The sequence below is a fragment of the Dama dama genome, chromosome 9 (genome assembly GCF_033118175.1).
Source record: "Dama dama isolate Ldn47 chromosome 9, ASM3311817v1, whole genome shotgun sequence".
Taxonomy (NCBI): Eukaryota; Metazoa; Chordata; class Mammalia; order Artiodactyla; family Cervidae; genus Dama; species Dama dama.
The window spans coordinates 43,149,810-43,171,844 of NC_083689.1; the positions used below are offsets into that span (position 1 = coordinate 43,149,810).

Below are 22,035 nucleotides of genomic sequence, written 5' to 3' on the forward strand. Positions count from 1 at the left end.
TTTCACTTAGTGTATTGTTATCATGGTTCATGCTCTAACATATGTCAGAACTTACTTTTAAAGACTGTATAATATTCCATGATATGTATATAATACATTCTGTTAATGTATTCACTAGTTGATAACACTTGGGTTGCTTCCACCTTTGGCTACAAACAGGTGTATTAAAATGACTTTTTAAATACATATAACTGAACCTTACCAAATATCCCTTCTTTCTGATGAAAAAACTTGAAATGTTTATTTTCTTTGTTTAAAGATAAGACATTCAGTTATAAGATGAATTAACCTGTGGGGACCTCATATATAGCATGAAGACTAAGAGTTAATAATACCTATTTATACTTGATTGTTGAGAGTAATCTTAAATATTCTCAACACACACACAACACACACAATTCTCAACACACACACACACACAAAGGTAACTATGTTAAGTGATGGATGTGTTAACTAATCTTATGGTGATCATTTCACAATATATAATGTGTACCAAATCATGTTGTACACTTTAAACTTGCACAGCGTTATTTGTCAATTATATCTCAATAAATCTGGGGGTGGGGGTGGGGAAGATATGACTGAGGAGTTAGGAATTCAAATTCAAATTCCAAGCAAGCAAATATAAATAGAAGGTATGGGCTGAATCTAAGAGGTTGGAGGGAGGGATGGAGACTGCAGAAAACTGAAGTTAGCTCAATGTGGCTTCCTTTCCTAGCTCCTGGTTCCATATTGAAGGAGTGCTGCTTGGAATGGTTCTAGAATTCTAAGTTTTAGACAGAAAGCTGACATCTGTTTTATGGAAAACCTCAGATTTTGTTTGTTGGCAACCAGTTTTAAAATGTAAATATACTGTGAGGCCAAAAATTTTGCCTCTAACCCTCACAGCTAAAGATTTGCCTTCTTTTCCTAAGGAAGAATTAATTAAACATTCATTTTAGGGAATTCCCTGGTGGTTCAGTGGTTAGGACTCCAGTGCTTCCACCGCAAGGGACATGGGTTCGATCCCTGGTTGAGGAACTAAGATTCTGCAAGCTGGATAGTATGGCCAAAACAAAAACAAACAAACAAACAAACAAAAAACCACTACCTATTTTAAAGGAGATAAAATGGAAAAAGGCACCAAAATTATGCCAAAAGAAAAAAATTCTAGGAGAGATTGGATTTACCCTTTTATATGTGAAAGTGTTTGTATTTTATCAATATAATAAAATATAAATGACTTGGTTACTTTTTTCAGCTGAGTAGCGAACGGTGAGGAAATGGTGGTGGCTGGCAACTGTGGTATTTTTAGAACAATTTAACAGTCCTTAGGGCACTGATGCCCACCTCTGAGCCCAGGCACAGGTTTTCAGCCATAGTATGTCTGTAAGTAGTGAGTATTAGCTCAGTGTTGACTTCAGGGAAATCAAAACTCACAGAGAAGTCAATCACACCTCAACAAAGGCATGTAAGTATAAGTTGCCTTTGGTTCTAAGGAACAGAAGAGTCCCATTAAATGGGCATTTCACTGTTGGGCTGGTTGCTTCAGTGGACATGTTCCTTCCACCCCCAGCTCTGCCATCCTTAGAGTGTTTCATGCTCCCTTATGCAGTTCGGAGCATCATATCCCAATGTGACCACATATACTGGCAGCAAATGGCCAAATATGGAGATTCTTTAGAGCAGATTTTTTTCTATGGAGTCTGGGTCTTTTAACCAGAACTTACTCACCAGCCCACTCCTTAAACAGCAATTATTAGGAGAACAGGATCTAGTGATTGAGTTCTATAAACCAGAATACACCCCGTAAATTGAAGGAAAGAGTTAAATTTTCCCAAGTCCTATGAGGAAGAGGTGAATTCTTGCACAAAATTGAGTTCCTTTTAGCAAGAAAGAAGGTGGCCACTGGATGGTGGTCTGACCATCCGTAGAATCTGTTCCACTTCTGTGAAATTCTACACTCATCACAGGGTGTTTGGCCTTTTGCAGTTCATGTCTTGACGTGGATTAGAAGGCATAGGAGAAAGAATCAGAACCTAATGGGGGAGAAGCAATAAAAGGAGTGTTATTAGTTAGAGGATTGGGGTACTGATGGAGGCTGGCAAAGCAGGGAAGCCCGACTGTCGCTGTCATCCTATTTCAAGGCCATCAAACCCACCAACCTGATAGCTGTGCTCGGTAGCATTCTTTTTTTTTTTTTCCCCCTGTTTTAATTGCAAAGTTATATATGCTTATTGGGAAAAAGCCAGTCAATGAAGACATATATATTGTACAACATACTCAATGAAAGTCCTTTGTATTAAAGTGGAAAATAAAAATCCTCTATGTGTTCTAACTTCATGTTTGTGGTTTCAGATACAGTTCTTCTAAATTTGTCTATACCGTGTATTAATAAGAAGGCAATGGCACCCCACTCCAGTACTCTTGCCTGGAAAATCCCATCGATGGAGGAGCCTGGTAGGCTGCAGTCCATGGGGTCGCGAAGAGTCAGACATGACTGAGTGACTTCACTTTCACTTTTCACTTTTATGCATTGGAGAAGGAAATGGCAACCCACTTCAGTGTTCTTGCCTGGAGAATCCCAGGGATGGGGTCGCACAGAGTTGGACACGACTGAAGTGACTTAGCAGAAGCAAGTACATATATATATATTTAAAAAATAAGTAATCATATCTTCAACAATGTAATGTCTGATAGAATAATATTCAGCAGGAAATAATTTAAGATTTCCAAGCAAGAGGAGTTAAGCTCCAGGACGCCCTTCCAGCCTTCGAGTCAGACCAAGGCTGACCACTAAAACTCAGTTGTGATATACTTGTACTAATTTGTACTATCCCCACATGTGGCTACTGAGCCCTTATCATGCCACCAGTCCAGCCAGAACTGAATTGATTTTTAAAAAATATTTATTTATTTATTTGTCTGTGCCAGGTCTTAATTGCGGCATGTTCAGTTTTTAGTTAGCCTCACCGTTAGGACTCAAGCAATCGAACTCTTTTTTAAAAATGTTGACTTATTGATTGATTTTTGACGGTGCTGGGTGTTCATTTAGTGAAGTTGCTCAGTCGTGTCCTACTCTGCGAACCCAAGGACTATAGCATATCAGGCTCCTCCGTCCATGGAATTTTCCAGGCAAGACTACTGGAATGGGTTGCCATTTTCTTCTCCAGGGGATCTTCCTGACCCAGAGATCGAACCTGGGTCTCCCTCATTGCAGGCAGACCCTTTACCATCTGGCATTGCTGCATGCTTTTCTCTAGTTGCCGTGCACCAGCTTCTCATTGTGGTGGCTTCTCTCGTAGAGCACAGGCTTCAGTAGTTGCAGCAAATGTGTTCAGTAGTAGCCTGGTCTCTAGAGCACAGGCTCAATATTTGTGGAGTATGGGCTTAGTATTTCCACAGCATGTGGAATTTTCCCTAATCAAGGATCAAACCTGTATCTCCTGCATCATCAGCAGGTGGATTCTTCACCACTGAGTCACCAGGGAAGCCTTATGCAAACTCTTAGTTGTGGCATTTGGGATCTAGTTCCCTGATCAGGGAGCAAACTCCCTGCTTTGGGAGTGTGGAGTCTTAGCCACTGGACCACCAAGGACGCCCCCCTGAATCATTAATTTTAATTAATTTAAGTTTACATTTCAGTAGCCATGTGTGACTAGACCAGTAGCTACTCTATTGGTTAGTGCAGGGTTGACGAATGGAAAGTGACAGCAATGCCTACAGCCTAAAAGAGTATCTTTGCTAGGAAAGCAATGTGCCTCTGGCTTCTCATGTAGAACTGAAACTGCTTTCCCCACAGGCTCAGGAAGGGCAATTAGCATACCACCTTAACTGTGTGGAGGTCGAGGGAAGGGCAAGATGGATGAGGATTTGGAAGCATTCAGGCCCAGAGATACATGCAGTATTTAGGGTAACTTGCACTGTTATTGCTGTTTTGCTTCGGACTTTTCAATAGAATCTTGACTTTAAATGTTTGGGATCTTTGTCACCATGCCTATACTTTCATGTCTCATGTCTGGAATTTTTTTTTGGTTCAGAAAAACCCCTATGTCATTTCCTCATTTTGCTCCGACCTGTATCATCAGGGATGGCTCATATGTACTTGGAGGTGGGTTGGGGCAACATGTGGATTTACTTTCATTTTGGTTTGGTTTCCTGTAGAAACCAATTCAGTTTAGAAAGAGTTTGTGGCAAATTTGGGTTTAGAACCTAATACCTAGAACTCCAGTCAACTCTGCTTTACAGAAGTGAGTTGCAGGTGTTTCATGGGTATAATTGTTTTTCTTTGGTACACAGTATTCATTGTTATTTGCCAAGGTTTTAGGAGGGAGTCATGAATAGATAGAAAGAGAATCGTTATATTCTATTTTTATGGCCTTCTTTATTATTTGTACTGATTTTGATAGTTCCATATCTGAAACAATGATTTCAGAATGCAGAATAACAGGCAGAGTATGGTGTTTTTTTTTTCTTCTTCTTCTTTTTCTTGATTAGTTTTTATACATGATTAGAGTATTGTTTCAAAATTCTGGAATGACATTTGAACTCTGCTTTCTACCCTCTCAGTTACTGGTTGATTGATCTGCTATCTCTCTCTGTAACCTCAGCCTCTGGAGTCCTTACAGCTCCTGCATGCACCCTGGCCTTTAACACAGGCAGAGCTTGAGACTCAGGTCTGCTATCCTGCCCTTGCTTCAGTGGGAGTAGATGCCTCTCTTTCATCTCTGAGTGATAGCTTACGGTGAACGATGTCAGATTCGTGATCTCCAAAGAAGATTTAGCTTCAGGACCAGGGACCAGCCTTGATCACTCAAGAGCTTTTGTATAGCAGAGTTTTATTAAAGTATAAAAAGGGACAGAGAAAGCTTCTGACATAGACATCAGAAAGGGGGTGGAAAGTGCCCCCCTCCCTAGTCTTAGCAAGGGAGCTATATACTTTTAAAATTGATTATTATAGTAAATCAGAAGAATGTATCAAGGTGTTAAGGGTCTTACTAAACCCACTCTCACAATTTACATTTTAATGTAATTGTGACAGAATTAGAACTAACAATAGAAAGATCTTACCAGATCCACTCCCATAATATACACTTTAAGATAACAGGATTAGTCAGAAGGTTTTCAAGAAGGAGAAACTGTCCTCAAGCTGGATATATTGTTGTTATATAATCCTTAGTACAGAGTTTAAGCTGAGCTGTTTTATTGTGTAATCATCAGCTCTGGGCTTAAAGAAAAAAAACGTTTTATGTGACTAAGGAATGTAGAAAAAATGTCCTTTTCTCCTCCTTGGAAACTCCAGATCCCTATCTCCTCTTCGAGAGCCCCAGACCCCTCTCTCCTCCTAGGGGACCCAGACTTCTTATCAGCCTGCCTAGGAACTGACTCTCTCAAGAGCATTTTGCACACCATTCTGTAACAGCAGGAGGAGGAGGAGCTAACCACTGATACCAGTTTCTGTGATTCAGGCTCTGTTCCAAAGGCCTCACATTTACCCATTTGCTCAATTCTTATCTCTGACTGGTGCTATTGTCATCCCCATTTTACAGATGAGGAAACTGAGACACAAAGAGGCAAAGTCATCTACCAATGCCCCAGTACCCTTCTGTCAGACTCGAATGCTTTTCCTTCTTGCTCCAAGTTTCCTGCACTCCCTGGGGTGCTGACTGCCTCTCACTGACCATGTTCTATGGAACTCATGCCATTGTTGGACTGTGGTCCTGCAGACATGGTAACAGTTAGAAAAGCAGGTCTGGGTGTGTCTCTTCTCTAGCTCTTGTTGGGTAAGGCAAGCTGCTATTCAGCTTTGTGTTCATGCTTGACACACACTAGGTACTCCATAGATTTTAGTTGAACAAATAAGTCAGTGAGTCAGAAAGTAGAGTTTGTGCCTGTCCAAAGGAATTGAGATCAGGATCTTGAAGAGATATTTGCTCCCATGTTCACTGCGGCTTTATTCACAATATCCAAGACACAGAAACAGCATAAGTGTTCATAATTAGAAGAATGAATAAAGACAACAAAAGCATCCATCAGTAGATGAATGAATAAAGAAGATGTGATATATATATATATATAATGTTGGAGTATACATATATATTGGAATATATTATGGGAATATATCCTGGACTGTATATATTCTATATATATGGAATATTTCATATACATATATGAAAAATATCACAATGGAATGTTATTCAGGCATGATAGATAAGGAAATCTTACCATTTGCAACAATATGAATGGATGTTGATGACATAGAGGAATAAATGAGAGGAAAGAAGAATACCAAATGAAATCACTCATGTAGGATTTAAAATAGTCAAACTCATTGAAACAGAGTAGTATGACAGTTTCCAGGGGCTGGGGAGGGACAGAAAGAGGGAAATGTTAGTCAGAGAGTGGGCAGTTTCTATTATGCAAGATGGATAAGTCCTGGAGATCTGCTATACAGTATAGAGCCTGTAGCTAATAATACTAAATTGTGTACTTAATATTTGTTTATGGTAGATCTTATATTGTGTTCTCACCACACACACAAAGTCAATTTTCCCCACATAATAGGGTGCGGAGAAACTTTGGGAGGTGATAAATATGCTTATAGACTTGATGGTGGTGATGGTTTCACAGGTATATACTTACCTCAATTAAGTGGTGAAGAAAAATAACAGTCAGTGGTTACTGTATTGTCTACTGACCTCCTCCATGTGACAGCTTGGAAGTGAATGGGATCTGCAGTTTGATAGCCAGGTTATGCTTTCGATTGTCTGTTTTTGCTGCTGTGGTATTCTCCATCACAGCCCCCTCAGTCATCAAAACACTCATATGGCTGTTGTCAGAGTCAGAGGGAACATTCATTGAGCAGCAGTTGAATTTCCTCCCCTTTTCTACCCCAGTGGCCATTGAGGAGAGGCCAGGTATCTCTGGCTATAAGCAGGCTCAGCTTTGAGAGCTTCAGTTTGGAAAATCCAGTGATGTGAGTAACCGTTAGTCTCTGCTTTTGCCTGTGATGCAATCCTGTTTGCTCCAAACTGAGACCACATCCTTCCTGCTGGGTTGTGACTGCTATAAATTCATCTAGTTTCTTCTCCGGCTGTTCCCGAGGCTGACGTCTGGGTGAGTCTAGCTCTTTGGAGCGGGTGGCTGAAATAGCCTGGGGAAGAGTGGGGAGATTGTTTCAAGGGGCAGAACTTGACTAGAGGTTCCTTCTGCCAGCCTTCAAGTCTATCCTTCAACATGTTTCTGGAACGTTTCTTTTGTGTTTATCAATCTTTGGTCACTGTGTGTGCCAGTGCATGTGTGTGGGGAGTGGGGGTCAGGAACAGTGAAGTGGCTCACGCTCACTCCTCCAGAAAGTGGATAGCTGGGATACATGTAAGGAAATGAGCATATTTAGAAACCAAGGGACAGAGAAGGTAAAGGTCAGGGTTGGGGAGCACTAAGGTTAGGGATAGGGTAGCACAGAGGAGAGGCAGAGTCCTGATGTGGATAGAAAGATTGATGCAGTGGGACCTGGGAGGGTCGGCAGAGCTGGTGGATCTGTCTGGAGTACCCCCTCTCCTCCTGCCACCTGCCAAATGCATAGGGGATGGACTTGACAGGGGTCGGCGGGGAGTGAGCGATGCAAGACGTGAGGAGTGGAGAGGCAGGAATGGAGACGGAAGGAGAGTTGAACATGTTTGAGATGTCTTGAACATTAAACTGGGTTTTTATGAATTCCAGTTTGGAGAGTTCGAAAGCTTCATAAGCTTTCCCTGGTGGCTCAGATGGCAAAGAATCTGCCTGCAATGCAGGAGACCTAGGTTCATAGTGCTTCTCCCTTCCTGTGATCCTTTTCTAAATTCAATAATATGAAGAGATCAATTCCAAACAAAGCCAATGTGCTCATCCATCCAAAATCTAGAAATTGTGTATGATCAAGAGATATACCAGCTGATTTCAAGTCTTTGTGGAACTTGAAGTCTAGTTAGGAAACCGAGACATTGAATACTGCAATGTGATTGAACACTACTCTGTGTGATAAAACCTGGGAAAGTGTTTTTGTTTTTTAACAACCTGATTTTTGGTTTTCCCTGGTGGCTCAGATGGTAAAGAATCTGCCTGCAATGCAGGATGGGTTCTATCCCTGGGTCAGGAAGATCCCCTGGAGAAGGAAATTGCAAACCACTCCAGTATTCTTGCCTGGAGAATTCTAAAGAAACCTGGTGGGCTACAGTCCATGGGGTCACAAAGAATCAGACACAACTGAGCAACTAACACTTTCACTTTCATCTATATTTTTTTATCATCTTCAACCATTTTTTCCTCCTACTTGACTGAGATACCTACTTAAATGGTGGAAGAAATGTTCTCACATTTTTTATGCCGAGAAAAATGCACTGTTAGGGGCATGACTCAGAAATCAGTGACCCTAGTGTAAATCTTGCCTTTGTCCCTCCTGGCTGTGAAACTCTGGGCAAGTCACTTAGCCTAAGACTCACTTTCTACTTCCATACCATGGAACTAGGAATATAATTTTTCAGTTTTGTGCATCAGTACAACACCTAACTCATGAGAAGCTCTCAATAAATGTGAGTTCTAATAATTATTATAATTGTGAATTTTGCAAGGAGAGATTAAACAAATGTATATATTTATCATTCTTCCTTATCACCCCAAGGTCCATCCCATTTCAGTTTTAGTCAATCAATGTGTTGATAAAGGGGTCGTTGCAGGTTATGCCTTCCTCTGCCTGCTTCTATGTTCTCTTCCCTTCTCTCTAGAAATATACTGTTCTGTTATCACCATCATCACTCATTCCTGGCATCCTTTCTTCTCTTCTCCCTCATTCATCTTTCCTTGGTTCAAAACAGAAACAAGAAACCAGAGTCTTTCAGTTGGAAGGAAGGTAAAAAAAATCTTTTCCACTCTGCCATTTTATAGATGAGGAAACTGAAGTTGAAAAATAGTGGAGAGATCATCCAGGTCATCCATAGCCAGTAATCAGTGGGATGAAAGTTCTCTTGGTGATACATCAAGGTGGCATCAGGAAGCGGTTTAAGACTGCATTGCACTGTTAATGTGATTGTGTTGGTGATTTTGTTTCTCTCCATAGGGGCACCTTTCTTCCATGGCTCAGGACACACACCTGGGTCGAGCCAATAGGAAAACTTTCTGGTAAGAATTTGACTCACATTTAAAAGCTAAAGGTGGCAACTTGTTAGAATCCAGTGATATTTTTTTTCCCTTTCAATTTTCTGGGTTTTTGATACTTTAGTTCTCTCTGAGGGTAAATTTCTGAAAAGACTTCTTAACCATATGCTGTTTGCACCACCCAACTTCCAAGTGTGGATTTATGCCCAAGGACTCTGACTGGGGCTGCCGATAAGCATGGTAAGTGTTCGCTGCAAGCTGGCTCGTTACCTGGAGGACCTGGAAGACATAGACTTTAAGAAATTCAAGATGCATTTAGAAGACTATCCCAGTCAGAAGGGCTGCACCTCAATTCCTCGGGGTCAGACAGAAAAAGCAGATCATGTGGATCTAGCCACGCTGATGATTGATTTCAACGGGGAAGAGAAGGCATGGGCCATGGCCAAGTGGATTTTTGCTGCAATCAACAGGAGAGACCTTTACGAGAAAGCTAAGAGGGATGAGCCAGAATGGGGTGAGTGGAATGAAGACTGTACTTTTTTAAAATCATGATAAGATATACATAAGATAAAATTTATTATCAGCCATTTTTAGTGTATGATGCAGTGGTGGTAAGCTCATTCACACTGTTGTTCAATCAATCTCCAGAACGCTTTTTCATCTTGCAAAACTCTGTACCCATGAAACAATTCTACCCTCCCCTCAGCCCCTGACAACCACTTTCTGTTTCTATGAATTTGACTATTCTAGTACCTTTTATAAGTGGAATCATAGAATATTTGTCTTTTTGTGTATTAGCATAAACTTCCTCAAGCTTCACGCACATTGTCTCATATGGCAGGATTTCATTATTTTTTAAGGTAGAATACTATTTTGTGGTATGTGTATACCACAGTTTGTTCATTCATTCATTCATCCATCATTGGACTTTCTAATTGCTTTTAGCTTTTGACTATTGTGAATAGTGTTTCTATGAATATGATTGTACAAATCTCTTTGAGATCTCGCTTTCAATTCTTTTGGGTTTATTTCCAGAAGTGGAATTACTGGCTTATATGGTAATTCTAGTTTAATTTTTTGAGGAATTGCCATAATGTTTTCCACAGTAGATGCACCATTTTACATTCCCACTAACAGTGCACAAGGGTTCTAATTTCTTCGCATCCTTACTAACATTTATGTTTTCTTTTTTTGACAGTAGCAGTCCTAATGGGCTTGAGATGGTATCTCATTTGTATTTCCCTATTGACTAGTGATATTGAACCTCTTCTCATGTGCTTGTTAGTCATTTGCTTATCTTTGGAGAAATGACTATTCAAATTCCTTTCCCATGTTTTAAATGGGTTGTTTGTCTTTTGCATGGTGAGGTTCTTCCTTCTGGCTTGGTGTTCTGAGCAAGGGAAGGGTACAAGAAAGGGCTCAGAGGAACCTAGAAAATCACAAGATGATGATGTTGAGCTAGTGAAAAAGTGTAATAAAAATGAATCAGTGTTTCTGAAACAGACAAAAATGATGGTGTATATGTAGTACATCTATGCCATTTGAAGTCAGTTTTATAGACTTAAACTGTTTTCTAATGAATTATTTTCTATTTACACTGTTTTTTCTTCTAACCTTGTTTTGTCCACATTGGCATATCTAAAGTTAATTAAAAAGTATTTATACTGGCAAATATAAAATAGATCAGCAGATCACAAGCAGAGTGAGGTGGGGGAGAAATATGGATCTAATGAGGGAGATAAAAAATAGGGGCATGAAGGCAGGTGTGTTTATCAGTGTGATGTTGTAAACAAATTGTTTATAATAGCATAATTATAATTGTGTCAGTACTGACATACTCAGTAACCATGTTAAAGTGTAATAATCAAGGTTGCTTCCCTGGTGGCTCAGATGGTAAAGAATCTTCTTGCAATGCAGGAGACCTGAGTTCGATCCTGGGTTGGGAAGCCCCCTTGGAGAAGGGAATGGCAACCCACTCCAGTATTCTTGCTTGGAGAATTCCATGGACAGAGGAGCATGGCGGGCTACAGTTCATGGGGTCGCAAAGACAGACAAGACTGAGGGGCTGACACTTTCACTTTCAATCATGGTTGCAGAAGTAGTTCACTAAGCAGATTTTATGGATTTTATTTATTCCTCACAAGAACCCCTGGAGGCCTGTGCTTTTTCAAATAAGTTTTCAATTTCATTATACTAAGTGAAATAAGTCAATCACAAAAAGACAAATATTCTGTGATTCCATTATAAGAGGTACCTGGAGTAGACAAATTTATAGAGACAAAGTGGTGGTTTCCAGGGGCTGCAAGGAATGGGGAATGGAGAACTGTTGTTTAATGGATATAAAGAATTTCATTTTCCCAAGATGAAAAATAATTCTGGAGAATGGTTGCAAAACCATGTGAAATGAGCCCGGAAAAAGTTACAGTTGTCCATGGCTCTGTTCTAACCAGAGCCAAGCCTGGATTCAATGTCAAGTGTCTCTTTGGTGGAATAACCATTATGCCATTTGGCTTATACATGTAGGTTTTGGGGGTGGAAGGATTATACCTAGGGTTAGAAGTTTTTTTTGTGTGTGTGGGTTTTGTTTTTTGTTTCAGGGGGCTGGCTAGTGTTACATTTTAGGTAAAAATTAGGTTTTGGTCTTGGTTTGAGTTAATGTTTAGATTTTATTTTGTGGTTTGGTGTGTGTGGGGTTAACAGCATTTGCATTCAGAACAAGTAGATACCTCAGGAATCTTTTATATAGCTCTGGAGTTCCTGCCCACCTAAATTTATCTGCCCCATGCATTTGCCCTGGTACCTGTCTCTTGTTCTGCTGTGTCTAATTTCTCCTGTAAGATACCTCTTTTGGATGTGTTGTTTATTGATTGTTCAGGTCTATAATTCTCAGCTGTGGATGCATGTGGGGCTTTTAAAATAAAAAGGTGCCTTCTACTTTATACTCTGTAATGACCTATAAGGGAGTAGAATCTAAAAAAGAGTATATATATGTATATATAATTGTGATTCACTTTTCTGTACAGCAGAAAACTAACAGCATTGTAAATCAACCCTACTCCAATAAAAATTATTTTAAAAATAGATGAATATAATGGTGCCTGTGCTCCAGCTCAGAAAACTGAAAAAGGATCATTGGGAGTAGAGTCCTAGAATCAATTTTTTTAAAAACTTTCTAAGTGAATCTAAAGTTAGTCAGGATTCTGAATTAGATATAAGACAGATGGGTTATTCTCGCTTTTGAAGACTCCAAATAAGGGTCAGATGAATTCCAGGCATTTGGGCTCAAGGGCAGATGATACTGCTGGCCTTTGGCCATCCTGGGGATAACTGAGAGTGTGGCGATGGCCTTAAAACCAGAGCACAAGGGAGGGAATCTGCCAAAGCCAAATGAGGATGAGAAACTTTGATGGCTCATATGTTTGCCTTCTGATTTACAGGCTTGGGAGATAGATTCCAAGACTGGATACAATGAGGACACAATATTAGTTGGTATCCATTACTTTGAAATTAGGAGTACAGGAATGCTTCCAGCTGGACATTCAACTGAGCTGTATTTTGGTTTGGGAGATGTTCAGGGCAGGTGGCTTTGACCTGTGCCAAGTGTTGGCTATTGGATTTCAATTGTTTTTGTTGTTCAGTCACTCAGTTGTGTCTGACTCTGAGACCCCACGGACTGCAGCACGCCAGGCTTCCCTGTCCTTCACCATCTTCCGGAGCTTGCTCAAACTCATGTCCATTGAGTTCATGATACCATCAAATCATCTTGTCCTCTGTTATCCCATTCTCCTCCTGCCTTCAATCTTTCCCAGCATCAGAGTCTTTTCTAATGAGTTGGCTCTTTGCATCAGGTGGCCAAAGTATTGGAGTTTCAGCTTCAGCATCTGTCCTTCCAATGAATATTCAGGGTTAATTTCCTTTAGGATTGACTGGTTTGAACTTCTTGCAGTCCACAGGACTCTTAAGGGTCTTCTCCAACACCACAGTTCGAGAGCATCAATTCTTTGGTGCTCAGCCTTCTTTATGGTCCAACTCTCACATCCATGCGTGACTACTGGAAAAACCATAGCTTTGACTAGATGGACCTTTGCCATTGGGTTTCAATGACATCACCTTAATCAGGAGACCTGGTTTTTGACGCTTTGTATTTTCTTCCTTTAATTCTCAGAGAATGCAAATGTTTCTGTACTAAGTCAGGAAGAAAGCCTTGAAGAAGAATGGATGGGTTTACTGGGATACCTTTCCAGAATCTCTATTTGTAGGAAAAAAAAAGGTAAGCAATATAGGTGGTACTTCTGATTGGGTTTAGAGACCTGATTCTATAGGTACTTGAAGCTCAGAAGGTGGATAACTTGGTGATCCTAACATGTTCCTTGGGGTGAAAAGGTCTGTCTTAGGAAATCCACTTTAGCTTAAGAAATAGATGTGTGTTTCACTCCTTGCAGCCCCAAAACCATGGTGGGAAACTGAATGTTTCAGGTTTTATAGGGCATGAGCTGCAGACTCTGTAAAGGAGTAAGATTGAATGAAAAAGGACTTTCTGGTCAGGGCCAATACCATATGGCACTTTGCTATTCTTCTGTTCAGCTGTGTCTAGGAAGATTTTGACACCTATATTTTCTGGGGCTATCCATACCCCAGGCAGTGGCAAGAAATTGCAACTCCCATTTTTCAATATCAGTTTCCACTCCTTAGAGACCACCAGCCCCTGTTGTCAGCTTGTCTCTGGTGGATGTAGTCAAGCTTCTTCTGAAGTCTAACTTTCTGTCTCTGACACAGATTACTGTAAGAAGTACAGAAAATATGTGAGAAGCAAATTCCAGTGTATTGAAGACAGGAATGCCCGCCTGGGTGAGAGCGTGAACCTCAACAAACGCTTCACCAGGCTGCGTCTCATCAAGGAACACAGGAGCCAATGGGAGAGGGAGCATGAGCTCCTGACCATTGGAAGGACCTGGGCCAAGATACAGGATAGTCCCGTGAGTTCTGTGAACTTGGAATTGCTGTTTGATCCTGAGGACCAACACTCTGAGCCTGTGCACACGGTGGTATTCCAGGGAGCAGCGGGCATCGGGAAAACAATACTGGCCAGGAAGATCATGTTGGACTGGGCATCAGAGAAACTTTACCAGGATAGATTTGACTATTTGTTTTACATTCACTGCCGGGAGGTAAGCCTTGGGGCGCAGAGGAGCCTGGGGGATCTGATCGCCAGCTGCTGCCCTGGCCCAAACCCACCCATAGGCAAGATTGTAAGCAAACCTTCCAGGATCCTCTTCCTCATGGACGGCTTTGACGAGCTTCAAGGTGCCTTTGATGAGCACACGGAAGCACTCTGCACGAACTGGCAGAAGGTGGAGCGGGGAGACATTCTCCTGAGCAGCCTCATCAGAAAAAGACTGCTTCCTGAGGCCTCACTCCTCATCACCACAAGACCTGTGGCTCTGGAGAAACTTCAGCACTTGCTGGGCCAGGCTCGTCATGTGGAGATCCTGGGTTTCTCAGAGGCCAGGAGGAAGGAATATTTCTTAAAGTATTTCTCAGATGAGCAGCAAGCAAGGGAAGCCTTCAGGCTGATTCAGGAGAATGAGATCCTCTTCACCATGTGCTTTATTCCTCTGGTCTGCTGGATTGTGTGCACTGGACTGAAACAGCAGATGGACAGTGGCAAGAGTCTTGCTCGGACATCCAAGACCACTACTGCAGTGTATATCTTCTTCCTCTCTAGTTTGTTGCAATCTCAGGGAGGGAGCCAGGAGAACCACAACTCTGCTACCCTCTGGGGTCTCTGCTCATTGGCTGCAGATGGAATCTGGAACCAGAAAATCCTATTTGAGGAGTGTGATCTCAGAAATCACGGCCTGCAGAAGGCAGATGTGTCTGCTTTCTTGAGGATGAACCTGTTCCAAAAGGAAGTGGACTGCGAGAAATTCTACAGCTTCATCCACATGACTTTTCAGGAGTTCTTTGCTGCCATGTACTACCTGCTGGAAGAAGATAATCATGGGGAGATGAGGAGCATGACTCAGGGTTGTTCAAAGCTTCCCAACCGAGATGTGAAGGTCCTTCTCGAAAACTATGGCAAATTCGAAAAGGGGTATCTGATTTTTGTTGTCCGTTTCCTCTTTGGCCTTATAAACCAGGAGAGAACCTCCTACTTAGAGAAAAAACTGAGCTGTAAGATCTCGCAGAAAATCAGGCTGGAGCTGCTGAAATGGATTGAAGCAAAAGCCCAGGCCAAGACACTACAGACTGAGCCCAGCCAGCTGGAATTGTTCTATTGTTTGTATGAGATGCAGGAGGAGGAATTTGTGCAAAGGGCCATGGGCCATTTCCCCAAAATTGAGATCAAGCTGTCCACCAGAATGGACCATGTGGTTTCTTCTTTTTGTATTGAGAACTGTCGCCATGTGGAATCCCTTTCCCTGAGGTTGCTCCATAACTCACCCAAAGAGGAGGAAGAAGAGGAGGAAGTTAGACACTCTCATATAGACCATTCTGTTCTCTCTGATTCTGAGGTTGCATATTCTCAGCGGTAAGGAGATCTTGCTTCAGGCAATTGGTACTATATGTCTTCTACTTTCTAGTCTTCTGATTCTTGGCACTTACTCTCCTTTGTCTTCAACAGTCTTGCAAATGCAGTTTCCACAGCTACAAAACAATGCCATCATCAATCATTTCTACCAGACCCCTTCATTGGCAGATATTGACTAGTAGAGGAAGAGTAGGTGGACAAATGACATGAGAAAAAAACCAGTGAAACAGTAAGCAAATGTTTGGTGGATGCCAATTTAGCACAATGTGTTATGTGAAAAAAAGAATGGAAGAAAATGTTCATAAACTCAAATTGCTTGTAATTTACTTGAGACTTTATTGCTTAATAGCCTGTCACCTAAGGGGCAGAAAAACCAGTATGACTCTGCCAAGGAACACAGAGGACAGAGGACCTCAGTGTGGGATGCTTGGGGGAGATTTCTTGGAGGAGTGAAGTTTGAGCCTGCCTTGAAAGATTGAGAGAATGTAGGTGGGTGGCAGAGAAGGAAAAGGAATTTTTTATTACCTAGACAATCTCTTTTAAGAAAAATAATTAATTAATTTATTTTTGGCTACGCTAGGTCTTCTGTGTGTGGGGTTTCTCTAGTTGCTGCAAGCAGAGGCCAATCTCCAGTTGTGGTGCACAGGCTTCTCATTGGGGTGGCTTCTCTTGTTATAGAGCACAGGCTTTGGGCATGCAGGCTTCAGTAGTTGTGGCACGTGGGCTTAATTGGCCTGTACAGGTGGAATCTCTCAGGAAGAGGGATGGAACTCGTGTCACCTGCATTGGCAGGCAGATTCTTAACCACTGGATTGCTGGAAAAGTCCTGGCAGTGGCGTCTTATATGAAGGAGACATGAATGTGGTCTGAGGAAGAGCGTTTATGTAGGAGAAAATGGAGAGGGACATGGCTTCACTGGAACAACCAATGAGGGGAAATAGGGCTGGAAAGGAGAGAGTGCTCCAAGGCCCTCACCTTGCGCTTGCAGCCAGGCATTTGTCAACAGCTAGGGCTTCCCTGATGGCTCAGATGGTAAAAAATCTGTCTGCAAAGCAGGAGACCCTGGTTTGTTCCCTGGGTCAGAAAGACCCCCTGAAGAAGGGTATGTCAACCCATTCCACTGTTCTTGCCAGGAGAGTTCCATGGACAGAGGAGCCTGGTGGCCTACAGTCCATGGGATCGCAAAGAACTAACTGAGGAACTAACACTTTCATTTGTCAACAGCACCCACTTCAAGGTCTGTTTACTCAATTGCTAGAGGGTTGGAAGTCAGTTGTGTGTGTTCATTGAAAGGGTTGAGTTACTTGACTTCTAAATCCTCGGGCAGAAACTACCACAGCTTCAGTGGCTGTGGGGAGGTGTCTGCTCTGTGAATGCTTGGGTTTGACCTCTATAGAGGACACTTGACATGGGACAAAATTAAGGAGAAAAGGAGCTGGCCCTTTCACTGGCAGCAGTAAGCTTTCAGCTCCCTCTCTTTTCCTTGACACTGCTACCGCGATGACTTTTCTTTTTATTGTTGGGTCATCAAGGACTACCTGCTGAGACTTCAGTAGTGGCTAAGAGCCAGGTCCTGTTCACAACAACTTATAGTGGGGTTGTGGGGCCAGGCAGGAAAACCAGGGCTCTTGGTAGAGGGGGTGGGCCTTGGCAGGAATATTGGTGGAGTGCATCTGAAGCACACAGGGGAAGCCCTTGGCCAGCTGGATCCTGAAGGATGGAGTATGAAAGAGCCACAGATGCACAAGGGGCAGCCCAGACCAAGGGGACGGTGGGTTCAGAGAGTGGGATGGGGAAGCAGGGTACATTTTGACAATGGCAAATAGTTCAGAATAGCTAGAAAGAAGATGGAAGAGGGAGAGAGCAAGAGCCAGGGGGACTACAGCATCTACAGAAGAGCCTAATATAGTTTGCAAATCCTGTGAACTTTCGTTTTCAATCTTTAGAAAGAAGCATGTATGTTATGACTGCAAGAAAGATTTTTGCTCAGTTTGTTCAGTCTTACAAAAAAAATCTCCATAGATGTTCCACTTGGCACTTATTACAAGAGATTCAGTGCTCTCAGTTAATGCAACTGAAAATGAAGGATCTCTGGCAGTATCTCATTCTTAGAAGCATACCGATTGATGCCGGTCGAGAAAAAGAAGACTTGGTAGATTTGGTACTGTGCCACCAGGGGCTCAGTTCTGAGGACAACCTGGCCATGAGCAGCCTGAATTCCTCAAGGTCCCAGACTTCTAGCTTTTTTACACATTGATTTTTTTTTTTTCAAACTATACAGCCCCAACTGCTACCATGTCTTGAGAGAAGATCTCACTAGGGCACTAAAAATGAGGCTCAGAAAACAAGACACCTGACTAAGATCACAGGATTGTGAAGAAGGCTGGCAGAAACTCACACTAAAACCTTGAAGAAAAGCTTGATGCGCATCATGCTAGATGATCGCTACCTTCTTCTGAGGACAGGAGCTTGCTTTGTGTGTTGTAGAGCCTTTGAAGGACTAGCAGCATGAGCACCTACCTGGTGCCTGTTAGAAGTGAAGGATTGCAGGCCTGATCCTAGACCCATGGAATCAGAATCTTCATTTTAACAGGAGTAGCACTTTGGAATCACCTGGAAGTCTTAAAAATATCAATATGCTTGGTCCTACCTTAGAAATTCTGGCTTTATTCCTATGATGTGGCCTGGCATAGGGATTTTTGTGATCATAACTGATGCTATTATGCAGCTAATGTAAGAACCAGCCTCTGGGTCATTTAGCAGAGTGTCCAGGGCCATGGGCAGGGCAGCCAATTGATGAAGGAGGAGAAGGATTCCGGAGGTAGGAACCAGAGGCTCTTTACAGTCAGCCAAAGTCACAGGCTGTTTTGCAATTTAAAAAATATTATTTTTCACTGAGATATAGTTGATATACAATGTTTCCAGTGTATAACATAGTGATTCATAATTTTTTAAAATTGTTTTATTAAAATTAAAAAAAATTTAAATTGTAGGACAATTGCTTTACAATATTGTGTTGGTTTCTGCTATACATCAACATGGATCAGCCATAGGTATACTTCTGTCCTCTTCCTCTTGACCCTCCCTCCCACCTCCCTCCCCATCCCACCCCTCTAGGTTGTCACAGAACCCCCAGTGTGAGTTCCCTGAGTAATATGGCAAATACCCATTGGCTACCTATTTTACATATGGTGATTCATGATTTTTAAAGGTTGAATTCCGTTTATAGCTATTGGCGATATTCCTTGTGTTGTACAACTTATTCTTATATTTTATTTATTTTACACATAGTAATTTGTACTTCTTTTTTTTTTTTAACTTTTTGTTTTGTATTGAGATATAGCTGATTAATAAACAAACAATGTTGTGATAGTTTCAGGAGAAAAGAGAAGGGACTCAGCCATATATATACATGTATCCATTTTCTCCTAAACTCCCCTCCCATCCAGGCTTTCATATAGCATTGAGCAGAGTTTCATGTGCCATGCAAGAAGATCCTTCTTGGTTATCCATTTTAAATATAACAGTGTGTACATGTCTATTTCAAACTCCCAAATTATTCCCTCCCCTCATCCTCTTCCCATTTTAGTTTTTTAGTTTTTTAGTTTTTTGTTTTTAGAAGTATAGTTGATTTGCAATGTCATATTAGTTTTAAATCTATAGCACAGTGATTCAGTTATATATATATATGTCTTATATATATATATATATATATATATATATATATATATATGCATATACTTTTTCAGATTATTTTCCTAATAGGTTGTTACAGGTTATTGTTCCCTGTGCTATACAGTAGATCCTTGCTGGTTATCTATTTTATATACAGTAGTGGTGGTTGTTTAGTTACTGTTGTGTCTGAATCTTTGTGACCGCATGGACTTTAGCCCACCAGGCTCCTCTGTCCATGGGATTTTCCAGGCAAGAATACTGGAGTGGGTTGGCAGTTCCTTCTCCAGGAGATCTACCCTACCCAGGGATTGAACCCACATCTCCTGCTTGACACGGGCTTTCTTTACCACTGTGCCACCTGGAAATCTGTATATAGCAGTGTGTGTATGTTAACCCCAACCTCCTAATTTATCCCTTCTTCCACTTCACCTTTGATAACTGTAATTTTGTTTTCTATGTCTCTGAGTCTTTTTCTGTTTTGTAAATAAGTTTATTTATATTATTTTTTAGATTCCACATATGAGTGATATCATATACTATAATACTCTCTAAGTCCATCCAAGTTTTTGCAGATGACAAAATTTCATTATTTTTCTATTTTTCAATTGGAAAATAATTGCTTTACAATGTTGTGTTGGTTTCTGCCATACATCAACATGAATCAATCATACCTCTGTATATATGTATCCCTTCTCTCTTGAGCCTCCTCACTCCCATCCCACCCTCTAGGTTGTCATAGAGTGCCAGGCTGGGCTCCGTGTGTTAGATAGCAGTTTTCCACCGGTTATCTATTTCACATATGGTAGTGTATATATGTCAAAGCAAGCTCTGGGAGTTGGGGATGGATAGGAAAGCCTGGTGTGCTGCAGTCCATAGGGCCACAAAGAGTCGGACACGACTGACTAAACAACTGAACCGAACTGAACTGATATGTCAATGCTACTTTCTCAGTTTATCCCACCCTCTCCTTCTCCTGCTGTGTCCATGAGTCCATTCTCTATGTCTGCGTCTCCATGGCTGAATAGTATTCCATTGTGTGTGTGTGTTTGTGTATGTATATATCACACCTTCTTTATCTATTCATCACAGGCTGTTTTTCTTTTTTAAATTAATTTGTTTATTTTAATTGGAGGCTTATTACTTTACAGTATTGTAGTGGTTTTTGCCATACATCGACATGAATCAGCCATGGGAGCACAAGTGTTCCCCATCCAGAAGCCCCCTCTCACCTCCCTCCCCATCCCCCAGGGTCATCCCAGTGCACCAGCTCTGAGCACCCTGTCTCATGCATCAAACCTGAACCAGCAATCTGCTTCACATATGATTATATACATGTTTCAATGCTACCCTCTCAAATCATCCCACCCTCGCCTTCTCCCACAGAGTCCAAATGATTGTTCTTTACATCTGTGTCTCTTTTGCTGTCTCGCATATAGGGTCATTGTTACCATCTTTCTAAATTCCATATATATGCGTTAGTATACTGTATTGGTGTTTTTCTTTCTGACTTACTTCACTCTGTATAATAGGCTCCACTTTCACCCACCTCATTAGAACCAATTCAAATGCATTCTTTTTAATGGCTGAGTAATATTCCATTGTGTATATGTACCACAGCCTTCTTATCCATTCGTCTGCTGATGGGCAGCTAGGTTGCTTCCGTGTCCTGGCTATTGTAAACAGTACTGCGATGAACATTGGGGTACACATGTCTCTTTCAATTCTGGTTTCCTCAGTGCATCATAGGCTCTTTTAATCATAAAATGTGCAGAACAGCCTTACCAGGACTCCTTTGGCCTTTTGCATTCCTCAGTGCCCGGTCTTTGGTTCTGTGACTCATTTCTTAATCCCTAGGTTGCCTCTGCACTAGTGTCAGCCACCCTGGCTCCAACTTCAGTTTGCTATTCTGAGAGATTCACTTTGTTTTCTCTTCTTCCTTCCTTCCAATTTCTAGGTTGGTGAACTATCTGACCACCAGCATTTGCAGCGGCATCTTCTCAGTCCTGAGCAATAACTGGAACCTCACTGAATTGAACCTCAGTGGCAATACCCTGGGGGACCCAGGCATGAAGGTGCTGTGTGAAACACTCCAACAACCGGGTTGTAACATTCGTAGATTGTGGTAAGAATCCGCACGCTTGTGTGTGTATATGTCTGTGTATATGTGTGTGTGTGAGAAAGACAGAAAAGGAGAAGAAGGACCGTTAGCAGTTTATTAGTTTTCTAAGGCTGGCATAACCAAGTACCACAGAGTGGGAGACTTAAATGATAGAAGTTAACTTTCTCACAATCCTGGGAGCTGGAAGTCCCAGATAAAGTTGTCAGAAGTGTTGGTTTCTTCTGCTGCTTCTGTCCTTGGCTGTAGATTGCTGTCCTCTCCCTGTGTCTTCACATGATTTCTGTGTGTGTCTGATCTCTTCTTCATACAAGGACCCCAGTCATGCTGGATTAGGACCTGCCCTAATGATGTCATTTTAACTTAATTACCTTTTTAAAGCCCAATGTAGTAATATTCTAAGGTGCTAAGGGTTGAGACTTCAGCATGAACTTTTTTGGGGGGACACAGCTCAGCCTATTACAAATGGGAAGGCCAAATGGTTTGGAGGACAGTTATTTGAGAAGTTTCAGATGGGGAAGAATAAAGGGGAACTGAAAATAAGTCATTTGTTGGTGGTAGGAAAGGGCATTACTTTTAGGGTCTTCCATTTCTTCATTAG

At 41.6% G+C, this 22,035-nt stretch overlaps 1 protein-coding gene across 3 annotated transcripts in view; it reads left to right on the forward strand.

The window, feature by feature from the left end:
- The first annotated feature begins 7,041 nt into the window (after window positions 1–7,041).
- Window positions 7,042–22,035, forward strand: part of NLRP3 (NLR family pyrin domain containing 3) — a 52,132-nt gene continuing 37,138 nt past the window's right edge. For all 3 annotated transcript variants that reach the window (XM_061151133.1, XM_061151134.1, XM_061151135.1), the window contains exons 1-5: window positions 7,042–7,095; window positions 9,074–9,625; window positions 13,277–13,381; window positions 13,888–15,643; window positions 21,273–21,440. In XM_061151133.1, the coding sequence (XP_061007116.1) occupies window positions 9,349–9,625; window positions 13,277–13,381; window positions 13,888–15,643; window positions 21,273–21,440 (2,306 nt within the window). In that variant the 5' untranslated portion in view covers window positions 7,042–7,095; window positions 9,074–9,348. The remainder of the gene's footprint in view (window positions 7,096–9,073; window positions 9,626–13,276; window positions 13,382–13,887; window positions 15,644–21,272; window positions 21,441–22,035) is intronic.